This window comes from Quercus suber, unplaced genomic scaffold (assembly GCF_002906115.3).
Source record: "Quercus suber isolate HL8 unplaced genomic scaffold, Cork oak 2.0 scaffold_79, whole genome shotgun sequence".
NCBI lineage: Eukaryota > Viridiplantae > Streptophyta > Magnoliopsida > Fagales > Fagaceae > Quercus > Quercus suber.
The window spans coordinates 1,756,663-1,778,698 of record NW_027069544.1 but is presented as its reverse complement, the minus strand read 5'-3'; the positions used below and the strand labels follow the sequence as shown (position 1 = coordinate 1,778,698).

At 36.3% G+C, this 22,036-nt stretch overlaps 2 protein-coding genes across 2 annotated transcripts in view; one reads left to right on the top strand and one right to left on the bottom strand.

The window, feature by feature from the left end:
• Window positions 1-16,696, top strand: part of LOC112031774 (probable helicase MAGATAMA 3) — a 28,056-nt gene extending 11,360 nt beyond the window's left edge. The window contains 12 exon segments of the mRNA XM_065773730.1: window positions 2,117-2,228; window positions 2,310-2,415; window positions 3,543-3,640; window positions 5,131-5,235; window positions 5,305-5,397; window positions 10,408-10,461; window positions 10,628-10,686; window positions 10,804-10,888; window positions 11,146-11,514; window positions 12,393-12,515; window positions 12,616-12,702; window positions 15,812-16,696. Of these exon segments, the coding sequence (XP_065629802.1) occupies window positions 2,117-2,228; window positions 2,310-2,415; window positions 3,543-3,640; window positions 5,131-5,235; window positions 5,305-5,397; window positions 10,408-10,461; window positions 10,628-10,686; window positions 10,804-10,888; window positions 11,146-11,514; window positions 12,393-12,515; window positions 12,616-12,702; window positions 15,812-16,006 (1,486 nt within the window). The 3' untranslated portion in view covers window positions 16,007-16,696.
• A 1,217-nt stretch (window positions 16,697-17,913) lies between these two features.
• LOC112034557 (fasciclin-like arabinogalactan protein 19) lies at window positions 17,914-18,753 on the bottom strand. Its single transcript, XM_024067370.2, has one exon. The coding sequence runs from the start codon at window positions 18,751-18,753 to the stop codon at window positions 17,914-17,916; it is 840 nt and encodes a 279-aa protein (XP_023923138.2).
• Window positions 18,754-22,036: the final 3,283 nt, after the last annotated feature.

Below are 22,036 nucleotides of genomic sequence, written 5' to 3'. Positions count from 1 at the left end.
TGGAGAAGTATGATCATTCTCATTTGGGATTGTTCTTTTTTTTTAATAAGTAAAATTTCATAATTAACTGAAAAGAGTGCCAACGATGTACACAACAACAGGTACACAAAAATTAAACGTGGAAAGTATAACGATCAAGCAAATCAGGCAAAGAAGCAAAAGAAAAATAAATTTGAAGCATTTACCCACTCAAAAAAATTCCTGAGAAATAAAAGCTTTATGTCATGAACTGATCTTTCACACCTCTCAAAAGTCCAAGCATTCCTCTCCTACCAAATACACACATGAGGCAATGAGGAATCATGCTCCATATCACATATCACAGCATTACTGCACCAACTAAACTTGCCCAACTAACTAGCTAAGAGTTCTGCAACACCTAGGCATAACCCAATCAACACCAAACAGTAAAAAATCCATATTCCACAACTCTGTAGCAAGAGTGCGAAGTAAATGATCAGGAATTTTTCCATCCCGCTGACGCATCAATCCATCACAACTAATTGTCACCTTCACAGGTTATTAGTAGTTAAGATTTCCCCCAATGCTAATGTCCAATGGAAAAAATGGCCTTTATTGGCACCTTAGGTTTCCATAGGCTCGTCCAAGGAAAAGACAATTAAGCAAAAATTACTTAAGTGATACTTAGAACCTTTCTAAACTCCAAAATTTTCTTAAGTGAATCTTGGATAATATTTTGGAACCAAAAAAGTTTACAAAATGACTTAAAAAACCCTGCCAAATAAACAATTGAAGATACCATCATTTTGTGAGTTTTTTGCACTAAAATACTGTTTAGTGTTTACGTGACAGGTTTTTTACTGTCCAGATAAGTTTCAGGTGCAGTTTTAAAATAAACATATGATTCAAAAAGTTTAGAGGCTGTATGGTTGCCTGTTTTAAAAGAAAAAGGTGGTGTCCACACTAAAAAATTCTTGTTTAGCCAACTAATTTCAAAAACAATTAAAGATTTTGTTCTCAAAACCATTGTGCAAACACCAAAATTTGAAACTTCTTTTAGGCATCTGCTAGCCTGTAGTGCTGAACCACTCAAAAGTGTTGAAATGGGTTCGACCAAGTGCATATATTAATGATTTTCCAACTGATTACAAAAATAGCTCCAGCTTTTTAGAGGCTGTATGGTTGCCTGTTTTAAAAGAAAAAGGTGGTGTCCACACTAAAAAATTCTTGTTTAGCCAACTAATTTCAAAAACAATTAAAGATTTTGTTCTCAAAACCATTGTGCAAACACCAAAATTTGAAACTTCTTTTAGGCATCTGCTAGCCTGTAGTGCTGAACCACTCAAAAGTGTTGAAATGGGTTCGACCAAGTGCATATATTAATGATTTTCCAACTGATTACAAAAATAGCTCCAGCTTTAACAATGAGGATTTGGTTACATATAAAAGCTAATAAGTTAATCAGCCTCCCCATGATCTCATTACAAACCCTATGACTCATCCAACACCATCAAACATTTTGCCAGCATATAAAGAAAATAATGTTGATGCTATTTTTCTACTGGGGATGGAGGAGTTTAGTGTTAACCTTATTCATTAGCAATTAGAGTCAAACCATACCTGAATCACTTGAGAAGTGTGGCAGCAACTAAGCCCTGATCTATTTAAGTACTACCCAAACCTACTTATAAAAAAATAAAAATAAAAAGTACTACCCAAAGCTATTCTTGACAAGCTTGAGTCCCTCCCACCCTGGGAAAAGTGGTGCAAATTATAAGATGCACCAGGATTAGTGCTCAAAATTAGTGCTATTATTTATTTATTAATTTATTTATCCTACCTGAAGATTATGTGGGATTATGTTTTGTTTTAGAATTATTTTCCTTGTTGATGTAGTCCTTGAAAACCTACTTAAGAAAGGCTCTAATAAACAAAAAAAGAGAAAAGAAAAAAAGAGATTATTGTGAATGAAGTTTTATATTGTAATTTTTGTGATTCTAAGTGTTGATCTCCAGTAACTTTGGTGTTGATTCCAAGTAAAACCTAAGTGCTGATTTTTGGGGCATATCATTTCCTTTACATTTAATGTTTTCTTAAATTCCTATATTATCTTACCTTCTTATTCCTTTTTGATCTCTCCTGCATCATTTTGCAGATACAATCACTGGGTGAGTGCATCTCCATGGTTCATTGGTGGTAATCCTAGGGATAGCATAATGCCCATTGATGGTGATGATGGTTTTTTCCCTACCTCAGGAAATGATTTGGTAAGTTTTGATCCATAACTAGTACCATTGTGAATTTGTGATGTTGAAGAATAATGTTTGCTAACTTTGAATATATTGCAGAAACCAGAAGTAGTCAATTCTTGTCGTAAATATCGTGTTCGTGTGTTAGTATGTGCCCCATCAAACTCCGCACTTGATGAGATTGTCTTGCGTGTTTTAAACACCGGTACAAGTTTTTTCTTTCTAAATTTTCAAAATGAAATTCTGTGTGATTTCATTCCAGTAGAATACCAAAATTATTATTTCCAGATTCATGTTTTATATTGACACACCTATTCCATGAAATCTTTTAATCTATGATATGCATCAGTACATGTACTGGTGTTTGTATGACATGGGAATTGAGTATTAGAGCTAGGAATTTTTAATGTGTGCTATGAATTGGGTTGCCCATTCTTTCTTTTATTTTTTATTTTTATATTGGTAAGATATGCATATGCCCAGTGGGTACTTACCTTCCAGTCTTCCACCTATTCTTATTGGAGAAGGAAGTGTCATTTGAGCTATACAATGTCGTAGAAAAGGCTTTATGTGGTCTACTGTATCAAGTTATTCACTGAGGAATCTATCAAATTAAGGGCAGTCATTAATAGGGGAGTTCATTAAACCCACCAACCTGATGAAACCAACCCAATGCCTTGGGTTGGTGGGTTGGGTTGCAATTTTATTTTGAGCCTTAGGTCGGGTCGGGTTGATAGTTAACCCATCTAACCTGACCCAAACCACCATGTATATAAGTTTATTTATTACGCTTAAATTTTCTAGATTGATTGATTATGGTATTTTGAGAATTAGTTTTGATGAATTTGAAAATTTTGAATATAATTTAAGCATATTATATGAATTGTAATAATTTTTATTGAATTTTTTATTTTTTATTTTTTATTTTTTTATAATTGATAAAATCCCAATTTTATAAAAGGCATAAATACATGATGTATGCACAAGACACCAACCCAACCCAACCCATAACCCTACCTATGTGGGCTGGGTAGGGTTAGTTTCTGCACATGATGGATTAGGAATTTCTCAACCCCACAAGGTTGGGTTTGGTTGAAAAAAACCCTCCAACCTGAGCCACTCTCCTAGTCAGAGCACATTTTTTGGCAGACCCCATTTTTTCATATTTTTTTTATTTGTGTCCCATAGCTACAGAGTTTGCTTAAGTACTTGAAGGTAGTTTATGAGCTCTTATTGTTTGTTTTATATGTACTTTTCTTTAGTGGACACTTAGTGCCATATGGCCATTCCTTGATGTAATATTTTCTTCAAATGTATTCGAGTAATTTTCAGGTGTTCGTGATGAAAATGACCATGCATATAATCCTAAAATTGTGCGCATTGGGCTTAAGGAGCATCATTCTGTTCGGGCAGTCTCCATGGATTACCTTGTATGTATTCAGCAATCATAAAACAATATTGAACTTCACTTTATTAATTTTGTCTTCTTCTTTCTGTCCAAACTGTTAATTCTATTAATTTTAAAAACAGTCTCTGTTTATGGTAAACTGCTGACCAGAAGAACACAAATCTTTTGAAATCTACAAAGGCAGATCTAAAATGTCTAAACCATGTAATACAGACAAGAAGAGGCATACAATGAAGAAATTTTTTTTGATAAGTAATAAACACAATGAAGCAAATTGATCACTAATGAACTTAGCTTTGATTTGGCAAACAAGACCTTACAAATGGGTTGCTCCTCCACTTTCCCTTTTTTTGCTGGAGAATTTGCCTAAAGTTCATCGATTTCAGGACTCAAACTTCAAATTTGGTATCAGGGCAGTGACATTTCCAAACACATTGAAATACTTCTATATTCTAATTCTCAGGTACTGGCAATTTCTTTAATGGAAAAAAGGAGATCCATAACCTTTGAAGGATCAATCAAATTCCTGTTGAGTAACTTCCTTCGAATCTCATCAAGACTCCCTTAGAGTGCAAATTAATTCTTTTAAATATACCTTCAATGGTGCTGATATACTATCTACATAAACCTTATGCCTACAGAATTGGAGGTGCAAAAAAGAACTGCCTTTATTTAAAAAGGAGGATGGTTGGCCAAAGAACCCTAGCTCAAATGGCACTTCCTTGGTCCATAAGAACAGGGTAGAGGGTGAGTTGATAGGCATATAGTTCACTCAATGCTTGTGTTAGTACTTTTTTCTTTTCTTTTTTTCTTTTTTTCCCCCCCCCCCCCCCCCCCTGGTGAGAGAGGTGGGTTTCTGATTTCATAGAAGATGAAGAGTTGCTTAGCCTGCATTTGTTTTGGTGTAAAATGTTCCATTTGTTATTTGGTGTTTGGTTGTTTTCCTGAAAATGCACTAGAAAACATTTTTCGGTGTTTTTCTCTTATTAAAATAAAAAGTATTCCTATATTTTTATATAGATATTAAATAAAGACTCTAATTCACCACTTTCAAATATTTCTTAGCCCAAAAAAAAAAAAATCACTTTTAAGTTTTCAGATAATAATAGAACAATTAATATCAACCTGAAAGAGACAATCAAATTATAATTTTGAAAAGTTATACCATAAGCACAATCAACATAACAGTGAAAATCACCCCCCCAAAAAAAAATAAATAAATAAAAAAACACTAACAGTTCCTTAAAAATATCTAACAAAAAGGCAAGGCTGAGCTTTTAAGTCAATAAGAACCAAAGGTGTAACCCAATACATCAACTGCCCAAATAGAAAATTATTAGGTTCAGCCAATGGTGACTGATTTTACAGTATTAAAAAAATAAAATAAAAGATGATGGTTGCTTATTTTGTATATGATGGATCTTGAATGTTTTTCTGGTACCAAATTATATCTTCCAATACATATAGTGGTAAGGCGAGTCAAAATTTTGACATGAACAAAATCCTTTGCAGGTGAAACAAAAGCAGGAAAGCATGAGTGCTGATAAAGATAAACATGGAGCTCCGCAAAGGGATAAGGATAGTATACGCGCTGCAATTTTGGATGAGGCTGTAATTGTATGTAACTTTTTCCTTGTGTTAAGTGAAATTATGTAGTTTCCTTTCTGATTTCTGTATAACTGGCAGGTCTTCTGCACCCTTAGCTTCAGTGGTTCAACTCTTTTCAGTAAATGGAATCGTGGCTTTGATGTTGTTATAATAGATGAAGCAGCACAAGCTGTAAGTTCGCATTATTTTGTGTATTGCTTTTCCTCATGTCTTTTGATGATTCTAGCTATATTATGGCTGAAGGTGGTGAAGCTTAACATACAACTACTTTTCATTTTACATTAAATAATGAGAAAATTATATTAAACCCACCTGTGATTTGACCCGTTTTCACTTTACCTACCCGTGATTTAAAACTTTACAATTTGCCCACCTGTGTTTAGCTTCGTTTGGTCTCTGTTACCCACCTCTGTTAAAAACATGAGTAAATAAGTCTTTTTGTTTATATTTTATATCTCTCTCTTCCAAAAACATAAAAATAACAAAAATATACAAAGAAACAAGATCAAATAGAGAATTTTGTAAAGAAACTATATAGATAGAGCTGGGTATCAATTTTCATATGTTTCATCCTCTCTCTCAAACTCCCATTGTCTCTCTCTCTCTCTCAAACTCAGATCTCTAATTTTATTCTCTCATCTCTTCTCTCTCTGTGGCGTTGAGGAGACTAATCTAGCACCACAGCAAAAACCTAGCTAACCCAGCCTTGAGGAGGCTGATCAGATGAAAACCTAGCAACACCTAGAGTTGAGGAGGCCGATTGGACTATGCCATTTCGCGATTTTCATTGTTTTCATTTTTTTTTTCGGTTTTGCTTTTGGGTTGTGGGTTTGATCTGATTTGGTTTGCTAGTGGTGGTTGATCTGATTTTTGTGGTGTTGTGGCTTATGGCTTGTGGTGGTTGTGGATTGTGGGGCATTCGGTGGTGGCGAAGAGTTTTGATGTTGGAAACTTTTTTGTTATTCCGGGTACTCTTGCTGAAGCATGGGAAGCGGACACTGTAATGGCCTTACACAAAGATAATCTGCGTGTCAAGATGGATTATGAGCTTGAAGATGCTGTTATAGCCATTGGGGGAAGCCAATTTATGTATAGGGGTTTGTGGTTGGAGCATACCATCATTTTACAGGCTTTATTACCAGTTCTTTCAGACTTCCCTTTAGATAATAATTCCAATTCTAATCTCAAAATTGTGGTTCTAAGTGGGGATTCAACAAGTAACTACGGCGTGGTATTTTTGGATAGATTTAGTCATCATCTTATTGGCTATCTTGTTGTCCTTAGGAAATTGCTATTAACTTGACATATCCAAGCGGCATTGTAAAGCACAAAGCTCTTGATGAGGATGCAGACAATGTTTTAAGCATGGCTGATCTTGTGATATATGGATCCTTCCTTGAACAGCAATCTTTTCTGGACATTTTAATGAAAGCCATGTGCTAAATTCAACTTTCAAACAGTAAGTTCAACTTCCCACCCCAAGCTCTTTCAAAAAATTCAAACCCTAGCCTTTTGATTCATGTTATGTTATATTTTGGTGATAAAAGTTGTTTTTTAATGGAAAAGCCAAAGGTAGGTAGCGGAGACTAAACGGAGCTAAACACAGGTGGGCAAAGTGTTAAGTTTTAAACCACGGGTAGGCAATGTGAAAACGGGCAAAATCACAGGTGGGTTTACAGTATTTTCCCCTTAAATAATCATATAGGATAGTTACATGGAGAGTAACCTCTCTACAATTGGAAAATTAAAAATAGGAAGTCTTTGCTTATGAATTTTCCCTGTACTATTCTGTTCCTTTTTGTTTTCTGCAATAAGTTTGGCTTGATATAAGCCTCTATAGTGTTTATATTTAGTTGTAGATAAACAGCTGATCTGGGTTTTTCAAAAAAGGGCTCTACGACAGCTGTGCAGCCTTTCCTCTTCTTATTTAGTTGTAGAGGCCAAACCTTGGTTCAATGGCAAGTGCTTTCTACTAAAAGTGATACGTTGCGGGTTTGAGTTTGGGAATTACCCTCTTCAAAACAAATTGGGGGTAAGGTTGCTTGCCATGACCTCTCTCAGACCCCTCAAGAAGTGGGAGTTTTGTACACTAGGCACAACATTTTATTTACAAGTAATAACATTTTTTTGGGTTTTTTTGGGGGGGGGGGGGAAGAGAGANCCTAGGAGTCAACATCAAGCGAGATTGGAGTTGGCATAGTGTAAAAACAAAACACATTTTTTTCTTAATCTCAAAACTGTCTTACAAAATAGAAAATTTTGCTCAAATAATAAACAACAAAATGCATAAAGAAACCTTATTATTAAATGGCCAGGCTTGGTAGGTCTTTAGGCCCAATTTTTAGTAGGCTCCATCCATAAGGCTACAAGTTGAAGACCTTCCAAGGAAATTATACGTCATCAAAGCCTCGCAATAAACGAACATCAAACCTACCATTGCCCTTCAACCTCCACCTCAATTAAGTAATACTCTCTCTACTTGGGATGTTGGAGTACATGACAACTATCAAAGAATCTACTGCCTCCACTAGGACCACTTCATTCAAATTCACTTTTTGACTAATTATAACATTAAAACAAGTCAATATCATTTTAATATAAAAAAGTACTCCACATTAGCATCAAAAAACAAAAAAGAATCATTTTTTTTCATAGGTAATAAGACTTTTATTGAAAAATTGAACATCATGTTCACAATGGTGAACACTTTGAACAAGAAACAGATACAATATAATCATGAACTAAAGAAAATAGAGACTAAAAAATCAGATAAAGAAATACAATTTGTACACCCCCAAATACGAGCCCAAAGAAATAGAGTCCCATAGAGGAGAGATTTTAGATAATCTAACATTCTCTCCTTGTCTTCAAAAGTGCGAGTATTGTGTTCCTGCCAAACTAACCACATTAAACATGCCGGGACCATATTCCAAATGTTTGAATGATGCTTTCCAAACTAGTTTCTCCACATAAAGAAAAAAGAGCTAACTGACCTTGGCATTACCTATTGGATCCCAAACACTGCAAAAGCTTCATACCATAAGGCGTGAGAAATTTTACAGTAAAGAAGAAGGTGATCTACAAATTCCCCCATCATAGCAGCATAAACAGCACCTGTAACCAAAAACCAACCTCTCTTGACAAGATTGTCAATGGTGAGTATCCCATCATTAGCTGCTGTCCATAAGAAAAAAGACACCCATTTAGGCACCTTTGCACACCAAATGCACTCCCAAGAAAATTCATCAGCGTTAGGACCAGATAACAGCTTATAAAAAGAGCGCACATCAAATACCCTAGACGTACTATCTCCAAACTAGGTCATCACCCCCCTCACCCCTTGGCATAGAGGAATAAATAAGCTCAAAAAAGGAATAAACAGTGTCTGCCTCCCAATCCTGAGGACCATGACGGAAAAGTAAATTCCAACTCCTCCTACCTCCTTCAGAAGTAGATATTACCAAATCAGAGACCTATGCTTCTTTAGATAGAGAGCAAGCAAAGAGAAGATGAGCAACCATTATATTATTTTTGCTAATTTGATAGGTTTTTTTTTTTTTTTTGGGTGGGGGGGATTTGAACCCTAGAGGCCTCCACAGGAAGTGCCAACTAGTTGAGCTATAAGGCTCTTGGCAAGTAACCATCATATTATTATCTGCTCCATCCCCATCTTTAAAGGCAGATATGCATCATCCTTCCTCAGTTCTTAACATTTTACTCAAAACCTCTGTAACCATAATATAAGATGGTGAGAAAGGATCATCTTGCCTTAGCCCCCCTGAACTGTTGAAAATGCCTAATAGGGAACCATTCACCAACAGCAAGATGCATATCGTAGATATGGAAGAGTGAATATAACATCACACCCTATCCCTAAATCCCATTTTCCCCACACAGATAGATTAAAGTATCATAGTTGACATGGTCTTATGCTCTTTCAATATGCAGCTTACAAACGACTCCTAATTCCTTTTATCCTGATTAAATCAAGATCATGTCCAATGTTCACCATTATTTGGGATGGGTTCTTTGCTGTAGATTGCAAACAATAAGGTAAGCTAGGTGGTAAATTGATGTAGCTATAAAGAGGAATTTCTAGCTGCAACATTTGAATGGTGATAATACATCTATCAAAAGCCAAAGCAGGCTGATAAGGGGGAGTTTTACAGATCAACTTCCAGGATGGGTGGGTTTTGTTGCCCCACGCACCCTAGGGGAGTGGGGGTCTCTAGCCCACCCACCTTGCATAGCCTCTGATCACTGGTTGATAGAAATAAATATATTCGTAGGCCTAAGTAGAATGAGGAAATGACTTTGAACATAAAAGGTTTTGTAATAGAAAAGTCAAAACATGCCTCTTTCTCTCCATATTTTCAATAAGACCTCCAAAGACTTGACAGTATTACTAAGCTGCACACTGGAAACATAGAGATGACAACTCCCTCCTAGGATTTTTAAAAATCAAAAAAATGTGAGAGATGCTCCTCATATCATTTGTATTTCTAGAGAGAAGTGTTACCTACTTACCTCAAGAAGTTGATTAGCCATGTATGTGCTGAACTTTGGCATAGCTTAATATATGTCTTCATACAACAACAACTAGGCCGTAATTCCAAGGTTCAATGATTGATGTCTCAAAAATTCCTCTCAAGGTTCAATGATTGATGTCTCAGAAAGTGGCTGAGGCATAATTTAGTTTGGAAGGCATAGAAGCAGTTTTGTTGAAAGGAATTTTTGATACATATAGCACACATCTAATTTGTATCAGTGGAAGGTGTAGAAGCAGTTTTCCCTTATGTAGACAATATGGTTAGAGGAATTTTTGCATCTTTAATGGAATTTGGTTGTTACTCCAGAGCTGAAGTCTTTATTTTTGCAGCCAAGTGTTAGTGGTCTACTTGTTTTGGCAATGTTCATAATTTCATTTCCCTCCTTTAGAGACTTTATTAATGAGTTCGTACCCAATGCCCAAAGCTCCTACTTCCGTGGGGTCTAGGAGAGGTGATTGCAAGGCAATCTTACCCCCAATTTGTTTTTTGGAGGGGCTGATTTCCAGACTCAAACTTTAGAAGAACTCTGTGTATAGTGATGGTGCATATAGATTTTCTCATGAAATTGTTATTGCTAACTGCACTATAATTAACATTGAAAAATTTATCAGTATCTCCTTCACGTCTACAGGTGGAACCAGCAACACTTATTCCTTTGGCGAATGGATGCAAACAAGTATTTCTGGTATATATCTGGTGCTTTTTCTAATGCTATGGAAGTCCCACATCATATGTTTATATCATGGTTCCTTTTATCATAATGGCCTATGTGCAAACTGTTGACCTATTTGCATAGGGGCTGGCACTTGGGGAATGTTTATGTTTTAGCTCATGTTTAGTTCTGTTTTTAGGTTGGTGATCCAGTTCAACTGCCAGCAACTGTAATTTCTCCTATCGCAGAGAAATTTGGGTATGACATTTTAGTTTATGAATGTTGTGTCGTTTAATTGATATGTACCTAAAACTTCTGTGCATATAATTTTGCTCTCTCTCTCTCTCTCTCTCTCTCTCTCTCTCAAAATTGAAGATATGGGACAAGTTTGTTCAAGAGATTGCAAAGGGCTGGTTATCCTGTGACAATGCTGAAGACTCAATACCGAATGCATCCAGAGGTTAGATCAGATTTATTTAATGGGTTTTTTTATTAGAGAAATTGTTAATTGATGATACTTGGGAGCACATCACAATATACATAAACCAACATGGTGAATCCTAATAAATTTGGATATGGTATGGCATGTTTTTGGGAGTAAAACAGAATAAATGAAATCATGTAACTGAGAAAGTAAGTTTCAGAAGTTTTTTTTATTATTATTTATTATTATTATTATTAAAAATAATAGTTCTCAAAACCATTCTTCTCAACCAGATTAGAAGCTTTCCTTCAAGGGAGTTTTATGCTGAGTCATTGGAGGATGGGCCTAATATAGAAGTGCATACCAGTCGTGACTGGCATTCATACCGTTGCTTTGGACCATTTTGCTTCTTTGATTTACATGAAGGGAAAGAGTCCAAGCTCGCAGGAAGTGAATCTTGGGTAAATGTTGATGAGGTTGAATTTGTTCTCCTCTTGTACTGTAAGTTGGTGAGTAAGTACCCAGAGCTCAAGTCAAGTTCTCAGTTCGCAATTATATCCCCCTATAGCCAACAAGTAAAACTGCTTAAAGACCACTTTAAGACTACTTTTGGAGTGGATTCAGATACAGTAGTGGATATTACTACTGTTGATGGTTGCCAGGTAAAGTATGCTATATTCCCTCGTATAATTTTACTTTCATTAGAATTGCTTTTTGATAGTATCTTGAACTTAGTGTTTTAGGACATATGAAGAGTTGGCTTTGTTTTTGCTTTTTTTATTATTTTCTTTATTTTTATTTTTGATGACATGAAACCTCACCAAGGCAGGGCCCTTTAGACCCACCCCTGGTGAGTAAACCACGATTACATATGAAGAGTTCGCTTTTTGGTAGTTTCCAAGAGTGAATTGTCAGTTGGAATGTATAATGCATAGAATTTGCGCAAGCTTGATTTCCCATGCAATGGTTATATCAAATGGATTATATTATCAAAGGAAGAGATTGAGTGAGAGAGAGAAATCATACATAAAAATATTTTACCCATTTTCATTCTTTTTCTATAATGTTGTTACATTTCTTTATTTGGGATAATAGGATGAGTTGGTCTAAACCATACTCAAACCAGTTATTGTCCCATTTGATAACTTGGTTACAAGTCAACAGGTTTGACTAGCATTTGATTTGACTGACCCAGAGCAGGTAGAGTAATATGAACATTTTTATCTTTTAAAATAAATAAAGGTAGCTTACTTGAAAGTTGGTTTCAGCCCTAGGATTTAAAGTTTCAATTAAACCCATTGCAGTTCCTCATATTTTAGATGACTAAGATCATTAGGTGCTTGGTGGGCTCAAATGGCACTTCATCCTGACATGAGAATGAGTAGAGGGAGGGTATGTGGTTTCAAAATCCATTGGTTGTATGTAACTTACCAGTTAAAAAAATTGAGTTCTTTGTGGACTTTTTTTCCCCTTGTTTGGCTCCAGTTCTGGAAATTAAGATGTTGAAGGATAAAGGCAAACCTTTTCATCTTCTTTACAGGGACGTGAAAAGGATGTTGCCATATTTTCATGTGTTAGGGCAAGCAAAGATAAAAGCATTGGATTTCTGGCTGATTATCGGAGAATGAATGTTGGGATCACCAGAGCAAAGTCTTCTGTCCTGGTATGATATTATTCTGCATTTGGATATTTTCAACAGGACTTTTGTTGTCTCACGCACTTCACCTTTGCTCGTGGAAGCTAAGCTTTAGCTGTTTCTTTAGGTGGTAGGGTCTTCCTCAACGTTGAGGAGGGATGAGCACTGGAATAACTTAGTGGAAAGTGCTGAGAACAGAAAGTGTTTTATTCAGGTGAATATTTCTTCATTGAGTTATTTAAGAATTTCATTTTAACAATGCATTCAAAAGGTTCTTTTGATTTGCTAAGACAGAAATTTTACCTAAGCCTTTCATTGACCATTACAAATCAAATTTATTGTGTTTTTAAAAAAAAAATCAAATTATTCTTTATTGTCCCAAAATTCTGGAATGTAGCTTATATTTAATGAAAGCCAAGTGTCATCATTACCTATCAAAAACAATAAATAAAAAATGAAAGCCAAGAAAAATTTTACAATGTTAAGTCGCTCAATAACTTTTTATTCTATATGTGAACACCTTCCATTTACTCATTATTTTTATCTATATAAAAAATAAATTATAAAATAAAAAAAAAAGTAATTTGACGAATGCACTTATCAAAAAAAAAAAAATATATATATATATATATATTGTTACAAATCCATTTTTAGATTATTTGATCTCCTTATACCCTCTATGCTTTCAAAATATAAAGAGAATGAGAGATCAATAATTATTTCATCTATAAAACGGTGGAAGTTTAGGTTCTTTTTATTTTAAAAAATGAGTTTATGAATTATATAGTAAATAGTATCCAATTAATATGAGATTTGGTCTGTGTGTTAAGCTTGAAAAATTCCAGTGATGAGATGGTTAAATTATTAGTCTAATTAGATTTATATTAACAAGTATTATATTAAGTGTAACATGAAACTTCTGAGTGGTGAAGAATCTGCTGAGGGATGGATGGGATGGACAGGCAGATGGTGCATAGTTTGTGGAGTTGTTCTTATGTGGATTGGGTAGCTCTTGATGCCTCCAATACGTGCAGGTGGGGCAGTGATTGTGTGCTATAGAAGGGTGCTTAAGAGTTTAGAGTCTGTTGTTGACATGTACTCATTGTCTTGTAGGTGGGGGCAAGTGGTACATGGGTTTGAGTGGGCTTGTTCCTGGCTTTATGGCCCTAATGACAATAGAGGAATTAGCTTAGATTCGGCAAAGATGGGAGGGTGCCTTGGTGTTGTGTAGGAGATTTTAATGTCATTCACTTTTCTAGTGAGAGGTTGGGATGCCTAGACTTAGCCCAACGATGATGGAATTCTCTGATTTTGAGGGCCTTAATCTGATTGTCTTGCCACTGAAGAGAAGGGTATTTACCTGGACAAGTGGTACAGATCTGCCTCCAATATTTAAGATTGATAAGGTGTTGTTCTCTTCGGATTGGGAAGAGCATTTCTCAAATGTGATCTAACAGGTTTCACCACACCCAATCTCAGATCATTGTCCAAATTTGTTGGAGGCAGGGGGAATGGTGAGAGGGGAAAGCCCTTTCCGGTTTGAGAACATGTGGTTAAAGACGGAGGTGTTTGTTGTGAGGGTCAAGTCGTTATGGGATTGTTACTCCTTCAGTGGGACCCCTAGCTTTGTGCTAGCCAAAAAGTTGAAGGCAGTGAGGGAAGATCTTAAATGGTGGAATAAGAGAAAGTCTGGGAACTTAGGAATCAATAAGAAGAAATTTTTGGGGGAGTAGGCAAGGTTGGATGTGAAGGAAGGAGTCCATGGGCTCATTGATGAGGAGAAGAGTGTAAGGGATGAAGTGAAAGCTAAGTTGCATCTCATCTCTATGGAAGAGATTTCTTGTGGACAAATCGAGAGTCATGTGGCTTAAGGAGGGTGATAATAACTAAGTTCTTCCATAAGATGGCAAACTCTCGCAAACAAAATAACCATTTGGGTATTTTGGATGTGGATGTGATGTATGAGGAGTAGGAGATGACAGATCAGGTGGTCCAATTCTATCCATCTTTGTATCAGGAAATGGAAGACTGGAAACCTTCAGTTGAGTGGTTGGAATTTGGTCATATTGGGGTGGTGGAGAGTGGTTACTTGAGCAGAGGTTTGAGGAGAAGATACTACAAGTTGTTAGGGATTTTAAGGGGGATAAAGCCGTAGGACCAGATGAGTTTACTATGGCTTTCTTCCATCACTGTTGAAGGGTAGTGGAGAGAGATGTGTTGATATTCTTTGAGGAGTTTTACCAGTATGGGAAGTTTGACAAATTCTTCAATGATTCCTTTATAGCTTTAATACCCAAAAAGAACAATGCTTCCCATATTAGATATTTCCGGCCTATTAGTTCAAAGTGGCTTTCCCAATTCTGTAAGAGAACTCCAACAATCAGAAGGATTCAATGGAGTCTTTATTGGTGAGGGAGGTTGAGGGGGAGAGGCGGAGTTGGGATGTTATGTTTCATTGAGATTTTAATGATTGGGAGTTGAATTTGTTGGCTGCCTTTCTTCATCTTCTAGAGTCTCATATTCCTTTTATTGAGAGTGGAGATTGGTTGAGTTGGAGGTTGAGGAAAAATGGGGAGTTTGACATTTGTTCTTATTATAATCTTTTGAGGGGTCTTCTTCTATCACTTTCCCTTGAAAAGGTATTTGGGGTGGTGAAGGCCCATCAACGAGTTTCTTTTTTTTGTTTGGGCGGCGACATGGGGAAAAATACTCACTAGCGATAATCTTAGGAGAAGAGGCTATACTATAGTGGGTTGGTGTTGCATGTGCCAGTGTAGTGGATCATCTTTTCATTCTTTTTTTGTTTGGGGCAGGGGCATCAGTTGTGGAACTTTGTTTTTAGATCATTTCGGGTCTCTTGGGTCTTATCAGAGAGTGGTTGTCCTTTTGTTTGGGTGGAGGAACTAATTAGGGAAGCATTTGTCGAATGTTTGTCATTTGGCTTGTTATGTTTGATATGGATCATTTAGCGCGAGTGTAACAGTCATACATTTGAGGATTGGTCTTGAGCTCGGGGATTTACATCTAGACAGTCCATCCCAATGTTTATAGAATCTCTTTCTTGTAGTACATAATTCTTTTGGCTACTTTGTGGCTTTTTTTTGGCATAAAGTAGTTTGTTTTTAGCCCCAATACGTATCATCTGATTTTATGCTATTCATTAAAACCTATACATTCCATGCTTTTCTTTTTAGCCCCAATACATATCATCTGATTTTATACTTATTCCCACATTTTCAAAACATATTTCAATAATTTTCTGAATTTTGAAATATTTCCTGGGATCACATAATTCCTACGTGACATTTAATTTCCTCTTGCAGGTTTCCAAGCCCTATACCTCATTTTTCACTGATGAAAATCTAGGTTCCATGAAATTGGAAACTGGAGAACATGATGAGGTAGATAATAATGCAAACCTTCATGGTAGTCTTGGGGATGTTGGCCACGAGCAGGTGGTAGATGACCTTGACTATGGGGATGAAGACGGTGACATGGAAGGCTTTGGAGATGATTAAGTCCATCTATTACTATGATTATTAACTGGCTGGGAACCACAAAGTTCTGGAAATCACTTTGAAACAACAGGTGTGGGTTTGTAAGTTGAAACCCACCAACAATTTTGTGTACTTTCATTGAAACGATCCTTTTGGAGGAATTTCTACATCAGAGTGGCAACTGTTTTATACAAGGTAAACTCTTCATTGATGTTAAAAGGATTATGCTCCTTTGCTGGCTATTGGGATTGGGAGTATTATGTATAGAGGCTTCACAAGATCGAGGTACTTGATTGATCCCCTTGAACTTAATACACATTTGCACAACATCAAAGGAGATAGAAGTCATGTTGCTCCTTTGATGCATAATAATTCACATTTTGTAAGATCCTTTTATAATATCAAAAAAGTAGGCTAGTAGGGTATTCTTAGCAATGCCCCCTTAGAATGGTTAGTGTATTTTCTAGGTCTCAAATGTATCAGTCCACTCTTTCTACAATGTCATTGATTTTCTTGTTTTCTTTTACCAATTAAATAAAGACAAAAGGTGAAAGGCGAAGGATAGGGGAATGAAAAGAAATTTTCATTTATAGCCGTAGTTTTGTTAATCACACGAAAAGCTACTGTGTTTCTCTACTATCACTGTGCTTTTGGATAAAGATTGAGAGGTAGTTTATAATAAATCCACTCGATGGGGCTTATTTTTACTCATTTACACAGACATCAAAGTAGATAAGAAGTCCTCTTGCTCCTTTGATGCGTATGTTAATTCTCGTTTTGTTCACTTATTTATGCTCCCTCCTCTTAAGTAGGCTTTAGTAGGAGTAGAATATTTATAAAGATTGATCACATTCTGTTTATTGCAATGAATGAAAAATAATTTACATACACGCTGTATTTATACCCTAATAAGGCAAGACCTCATAACTGCCTCTAACTAAGCTTCAAGCTATACCCAAGTTTCCCTTCTAAATTAGTTACAACCTTTAGCCAATAACAAACTGACAAATGGCAAATAGATACAACTAAACTCTAAGGTATGCTACTTGTAGTTTTAGTATTTTTGAGTGAAAGCTACTGCCCGTTTACATCTTTTCTTATTTACAACTTTGTGTCTTGCTCCCTTTTATCCTTGCCTTCTTTTATCTTTACTTCCAACTTTCTGATAATATTCTTAGCAAATGCCCCCTTTAGTGTTTTTTTCCTTTTGCGTTTCTCATCATGCTTTTGGATTACAAATTGGTTGTGACCCAAAATCAAACAAGGTCAAAAAAAGTTTTCCTCCAAATTGGTTTTAAAAAAAAAAAAAATTTGCTCCAACTCAGTACATGGTAATTTATAAAATTGTCTATAAATAAGTTTCATAACTTAATAAAAAATGTTGTAACTAAAAATACAAATACACATAAGTGGTTTTATAAATCGTCACATAATGATAATGAGTTAAAGTAATTTTCAAAGAAAGTTTGATCCAAGACTTAATAAAAAAATGTTGTAACTAAAAATACAAATACACGTAAATGGTTTTATAACTCGTCACATCATGATAATAAGCTAAAGTAATTTTCAAAAAAGGTTTGATCCAGGACTTTTCTTTCAATTACGCTCCACTAGTATTTTCTTTTTGGGTTGACTTCACTAAATTATTATGGTATTTGGCTACAAATGAAATAGGCATAGTAGTAGAAGAAACTAACAATTAGTAAATCATAGGGGAAAATTATAGGAGATCAGATCGGATACGTACATGAAACAAAAAATGTCTCCCTTTTCATTTCTAAAATCTGAAATTGCGAAATCCAAAAATACAAAAACCAAAGAAAGAAAAGAATGCTTGTCTTATCCACATAGGACGTAGGACCCACATTATGTGAGTGACCTAAACAATAACAAACTCCGACCCGCTGACGTGGCTGGGCGCCAAAATCTCACCATCCAATGGACCATAATTGTCCGAGTTGATCTTGATCATCAAGACAACCATCAGAGCAAGTCGGAGCAAGACCTGGCGAAGCGCCAAGATACGAAGGCGAATACGCTGGAGAATAACCGCGAAAGCTTTGCGGTGGTTGTTGTGGCGGCGGCGGCGACGGCGCAGTACCGTTAGGGTTGTAGCAAATGTTGGTTAGCTGAGGGAGAACCGAACGGACCGGAGACGAGGAGGAGTACTGAGGAGGTCCACGGAGAGTGAGAATTCCGTTGAGGCCGTGAACTGCGACGTATCGGCCGTAGTACACGCCGGGGAAAACGACTTCGATTTCGTCGACGGAGACGGCAACGACACGGCGGCGACGATTATGATGATGCCGAGGAGGAGGAGGAGGAGAAAGATGCCTGGTGGTGACGTGGAGATCACGCGAGGGGAGGAGAGTACGGAGGTTAGCGGAGGAAAGCCGCTGGAGCTGAGAGAAGGAGAGCCGCTTAGGGACGACGTGGAGGCGGAGCGTGTCGGTGAAATACGGCGCCGTTTGCGTCATGTCGAGAGCGAAGAGCGCGGCGTCGGTGGGAGCGAAAATGGTGAAGAAGTAGTCGCCGTTGTTAGAAGCGTTGGCGTTGGAGTTGGAGTGGGTGCAGAGGAGGTCGAACTGGATGTCGGAGGTGGCGATGGCATTGGAGAAGAGGTTGTAGCCGCGGGCTCTCAAGGCGGAAAGCATCGACTCCATGTCGCCGCTGGAGATGCAGTGGACGGGTTTGACGCCGCCGGGGAGTGACAGTAGCAGAACCACCACGCCCAGAGTCAGAGTCAGAGTCACGATCTTGGTCGCCATTTTTTTTGCACTTCTTGAGACTTGAGAGTTAAAGAGTGTACTATTTTTTGATTTTGTTGAGTTTCGCGGGTGTGGATTCTGTTATATAGTTAGTTATTGTTAGTTATGGTTATCGGCTTTCTTTTTATGCTGGCTTATTACGAAACTGCCACTGGGCTAAACCTACTCGTTTGCTGAATTGGGCTCCACTTAATTTTGCTTTTGCGATTTTTAACTGTTTTAATTCATGGCCCAACGTTCAGACCTGCCTTTTTTTACACTTTTAAATCAAAAATTAAAAACGCAAAGTTTTCAATTCATACAAACCAATTTGGAGAAAAGTTTATGCAATCCATTACATGTTAAATAATAAAAAAATATTATTCATCTATATTTGTAATCGCATGAGCTACTTAATAGTTAAATGACTTGTTTTAATAATTTAATGAATTTTGTAGTTTAATACAGATAAATGGTCTTTATAAACTATCATATAATGGGTTGGACAATCGTGGAGATTTCACTACAAAAAAAGTCTCCCAACGTAGATAATATAAAATTTATGAGATTCAATATTTTTCTATTCTTAAAAAAAAAAAAAAACAACATAATGAAGAATATAAATAATAAACAAATAAACTCGATCATTCTTCATAATGTAGTTTGAGATTATATTTATATCCTAAATTTTATAAATTTTGATTAAGTTTAATAGAAAATCCAATAATTTGATACGAGCAAAAAAAATTTATCTTAAAAGGATAGTAAATTTCCTTTTGATTTGACTATTCATGAAAAAAAAAAAATTAGATTTAAATTAATCAAATCAAAAATCAATATATATATATATATATATGAAATTGTTCAATTTGCAAATTAACATGCATTATTTTTATTAGGAAGTGTGTTATACACTCCATTTGTTTTGCTATAAAATATTTTATTGAAACTTTTTTCATGTTACAGTGTTTAGTTGCCTACCCATTTTCAAGTGTTTGTTTTATAGTAAAATGAAAAAAAAAAAAAAAAATCCTAATCTTACTGTGGACAACTAAATTTCTTAGCTCGAAATAAATCAAACAAGTAAAATAGTTGCACAAATGAGAATTTGTATTTATGAATGTGTGGTACAATTCTCTATGATTACAAAAAAATGATCCTTTAATTCAATCTCTTTGAAAGATTTGTTGATTGGAATTGTGGTGATGTGACTTTGATTCGAACACAAGATATCCTTCAATTTGTCTAAGGAATGGATCAAAGATCTTTAAAATGGAATTACAATGAATTTCTGGCTATGAGCTTGTTAGAAATTCTTTGTTCTTCACGTTCTTCATGTGTTCTTCATGTTCTTTGTGTTCTTTGTGTGTCCTTCCTTTTTGAGGATTTGTGGTGGAAGTTCTTCGGTGCTTTAGAGACTTGAATTTGTAGAGTTTCGCTGATTTGTGGTTTGTTGAGGTTTCTGGAGACTTTTGAGTTTGATTCCAATGAACTTTGAGATCTAGGCAAGTAGTTTAAATGATTTTGCTTTGAATGTTCTTCATATTTGAAGGTTTGTGAAGGAAGTTCTTCGAGATTTTGGAGGCTTGAATCCATTGAGCTTCACCAATTTGTGATTTCTTGAAGTTTTTGGAGGCTTTTAAGCTTGATTTTAGTGACCTTTGAGATCTAGGCAGATGATTTTGCTTCGAATGTTCTTCGTATTCGAAATTTGAAGTTCTTGAAGTTCCTAGAGGCTTCAGGGCTTGATTCCAACAGAGCTCTTGTGCTCTAGATGGCTTGATCTCCTCTCCCAAGATGTCTTGGTCCTCTCCTAAGATGTCTTAGTCTCTTCCTAAATGCTTTAGGAAGGCTTTTATTTATAGGAGTTTGAGGGTGAGTGGGCGACACGTGGCAGAGTCTAATTGAAGACACATGTCACAGCCTGATTGGTCCGTTTATGTCATCGCTTACACGTGCTGGACTGATTATGTCATCGCTTACACGTGCGAGACTACTTATGTCATCTCTTACACGTGCTGGACTGCCTATGTCATCGCTTACATATGCTGATGTGTGATTGGTTTTTGCATGACCCTTGGCAAATTTTTGTTGATTTCCAAGTAGTGATAGCAAAACCTAACAACAATACGTAAAGTTTTGTAATTGATTGTATTTTGTGGACTTAGTAATAGAATGCGTCAGCTTGTGATAAGTCAAGAATTTTCCCTCTCTACACTCACAACTGATCAAAATCCAAGTAACCACCTATAAAGTCATTATAATAGTTATAGATGCATCAGATGCAATAAACTTCTAGTTAGTGAGAATACTTTGTTCGTGGGCAAACCAAACGTGACCCATACACTAGTAGCTAACAACTTCAATTATTCATACAAATCGAAGTCCTTCAAATGGCATCTCCTGTAAACCTCGTTCCCCTATATGATTTGATTTAAGTTTCTCAATGGTGGAAGTGAGTTATCATCAAAGATGGGGTTGTGCAGTTGAGCCATCAATTGAACTTCATCCATTCATCTTGGCTAATTCCATATATATAAAACTGGAATAGATATGTTGCAGTAGGTATGACTTTGCTTGGACTTGTGGCTTGAGCTTGGCGACTCGAGGATTATCACTCACCTGGGCTTGGACAGGGATGCCGAATGTAGCGTCACCACATGTTGCCTGCGGAGGTTGACACCAGCTAAATTGACCCATTGAAACATTATCCATAGGCATAAATGGGTTGAAGCCACCACCGAGTTGGGACTGATCAACTCGGTGGTGTGGTCGTCGTGATTGTTCTTGTCTGGGCTATTACTGAAATTGGCCACATTATTCATGTTGAAAGATCATATTGTGTTCCTAGTCGTTATCAACCCATTACATTGGACATGCTTTGCTTTGAGCATCCTAGCTAGTAGTAAAAAAATATGTAAGGGCCTTTTTTGCCATCCATGGACTTGGGCTAAGGTTGCTTAGGTTGAGGGAGTTAGATCTAGTTCTATCCGCAGGATGGGCCACGTGAACCAGTATGTGCAAAATAACACACTCCAAACAATACATAAATAATCCAATAATTGTTAGCACAAGTATTGTTAGCCCAATATTTAAAGAAGGCAAGTACTTCTAGGTATATAAAATTATAAATAAATACGTGTAATAATATTTTATATATTTATATATACAAACACATACACAACACTAGCATTTGAGTACGCACATGAGACTCTTTTTTTTTTTTTTTTTTTTTGTGTGTTAAGTTAATACCTAGGTGTGTGATGAGATTTATGTGTTTCCAAAGCGTTTATATTTTGTGCTA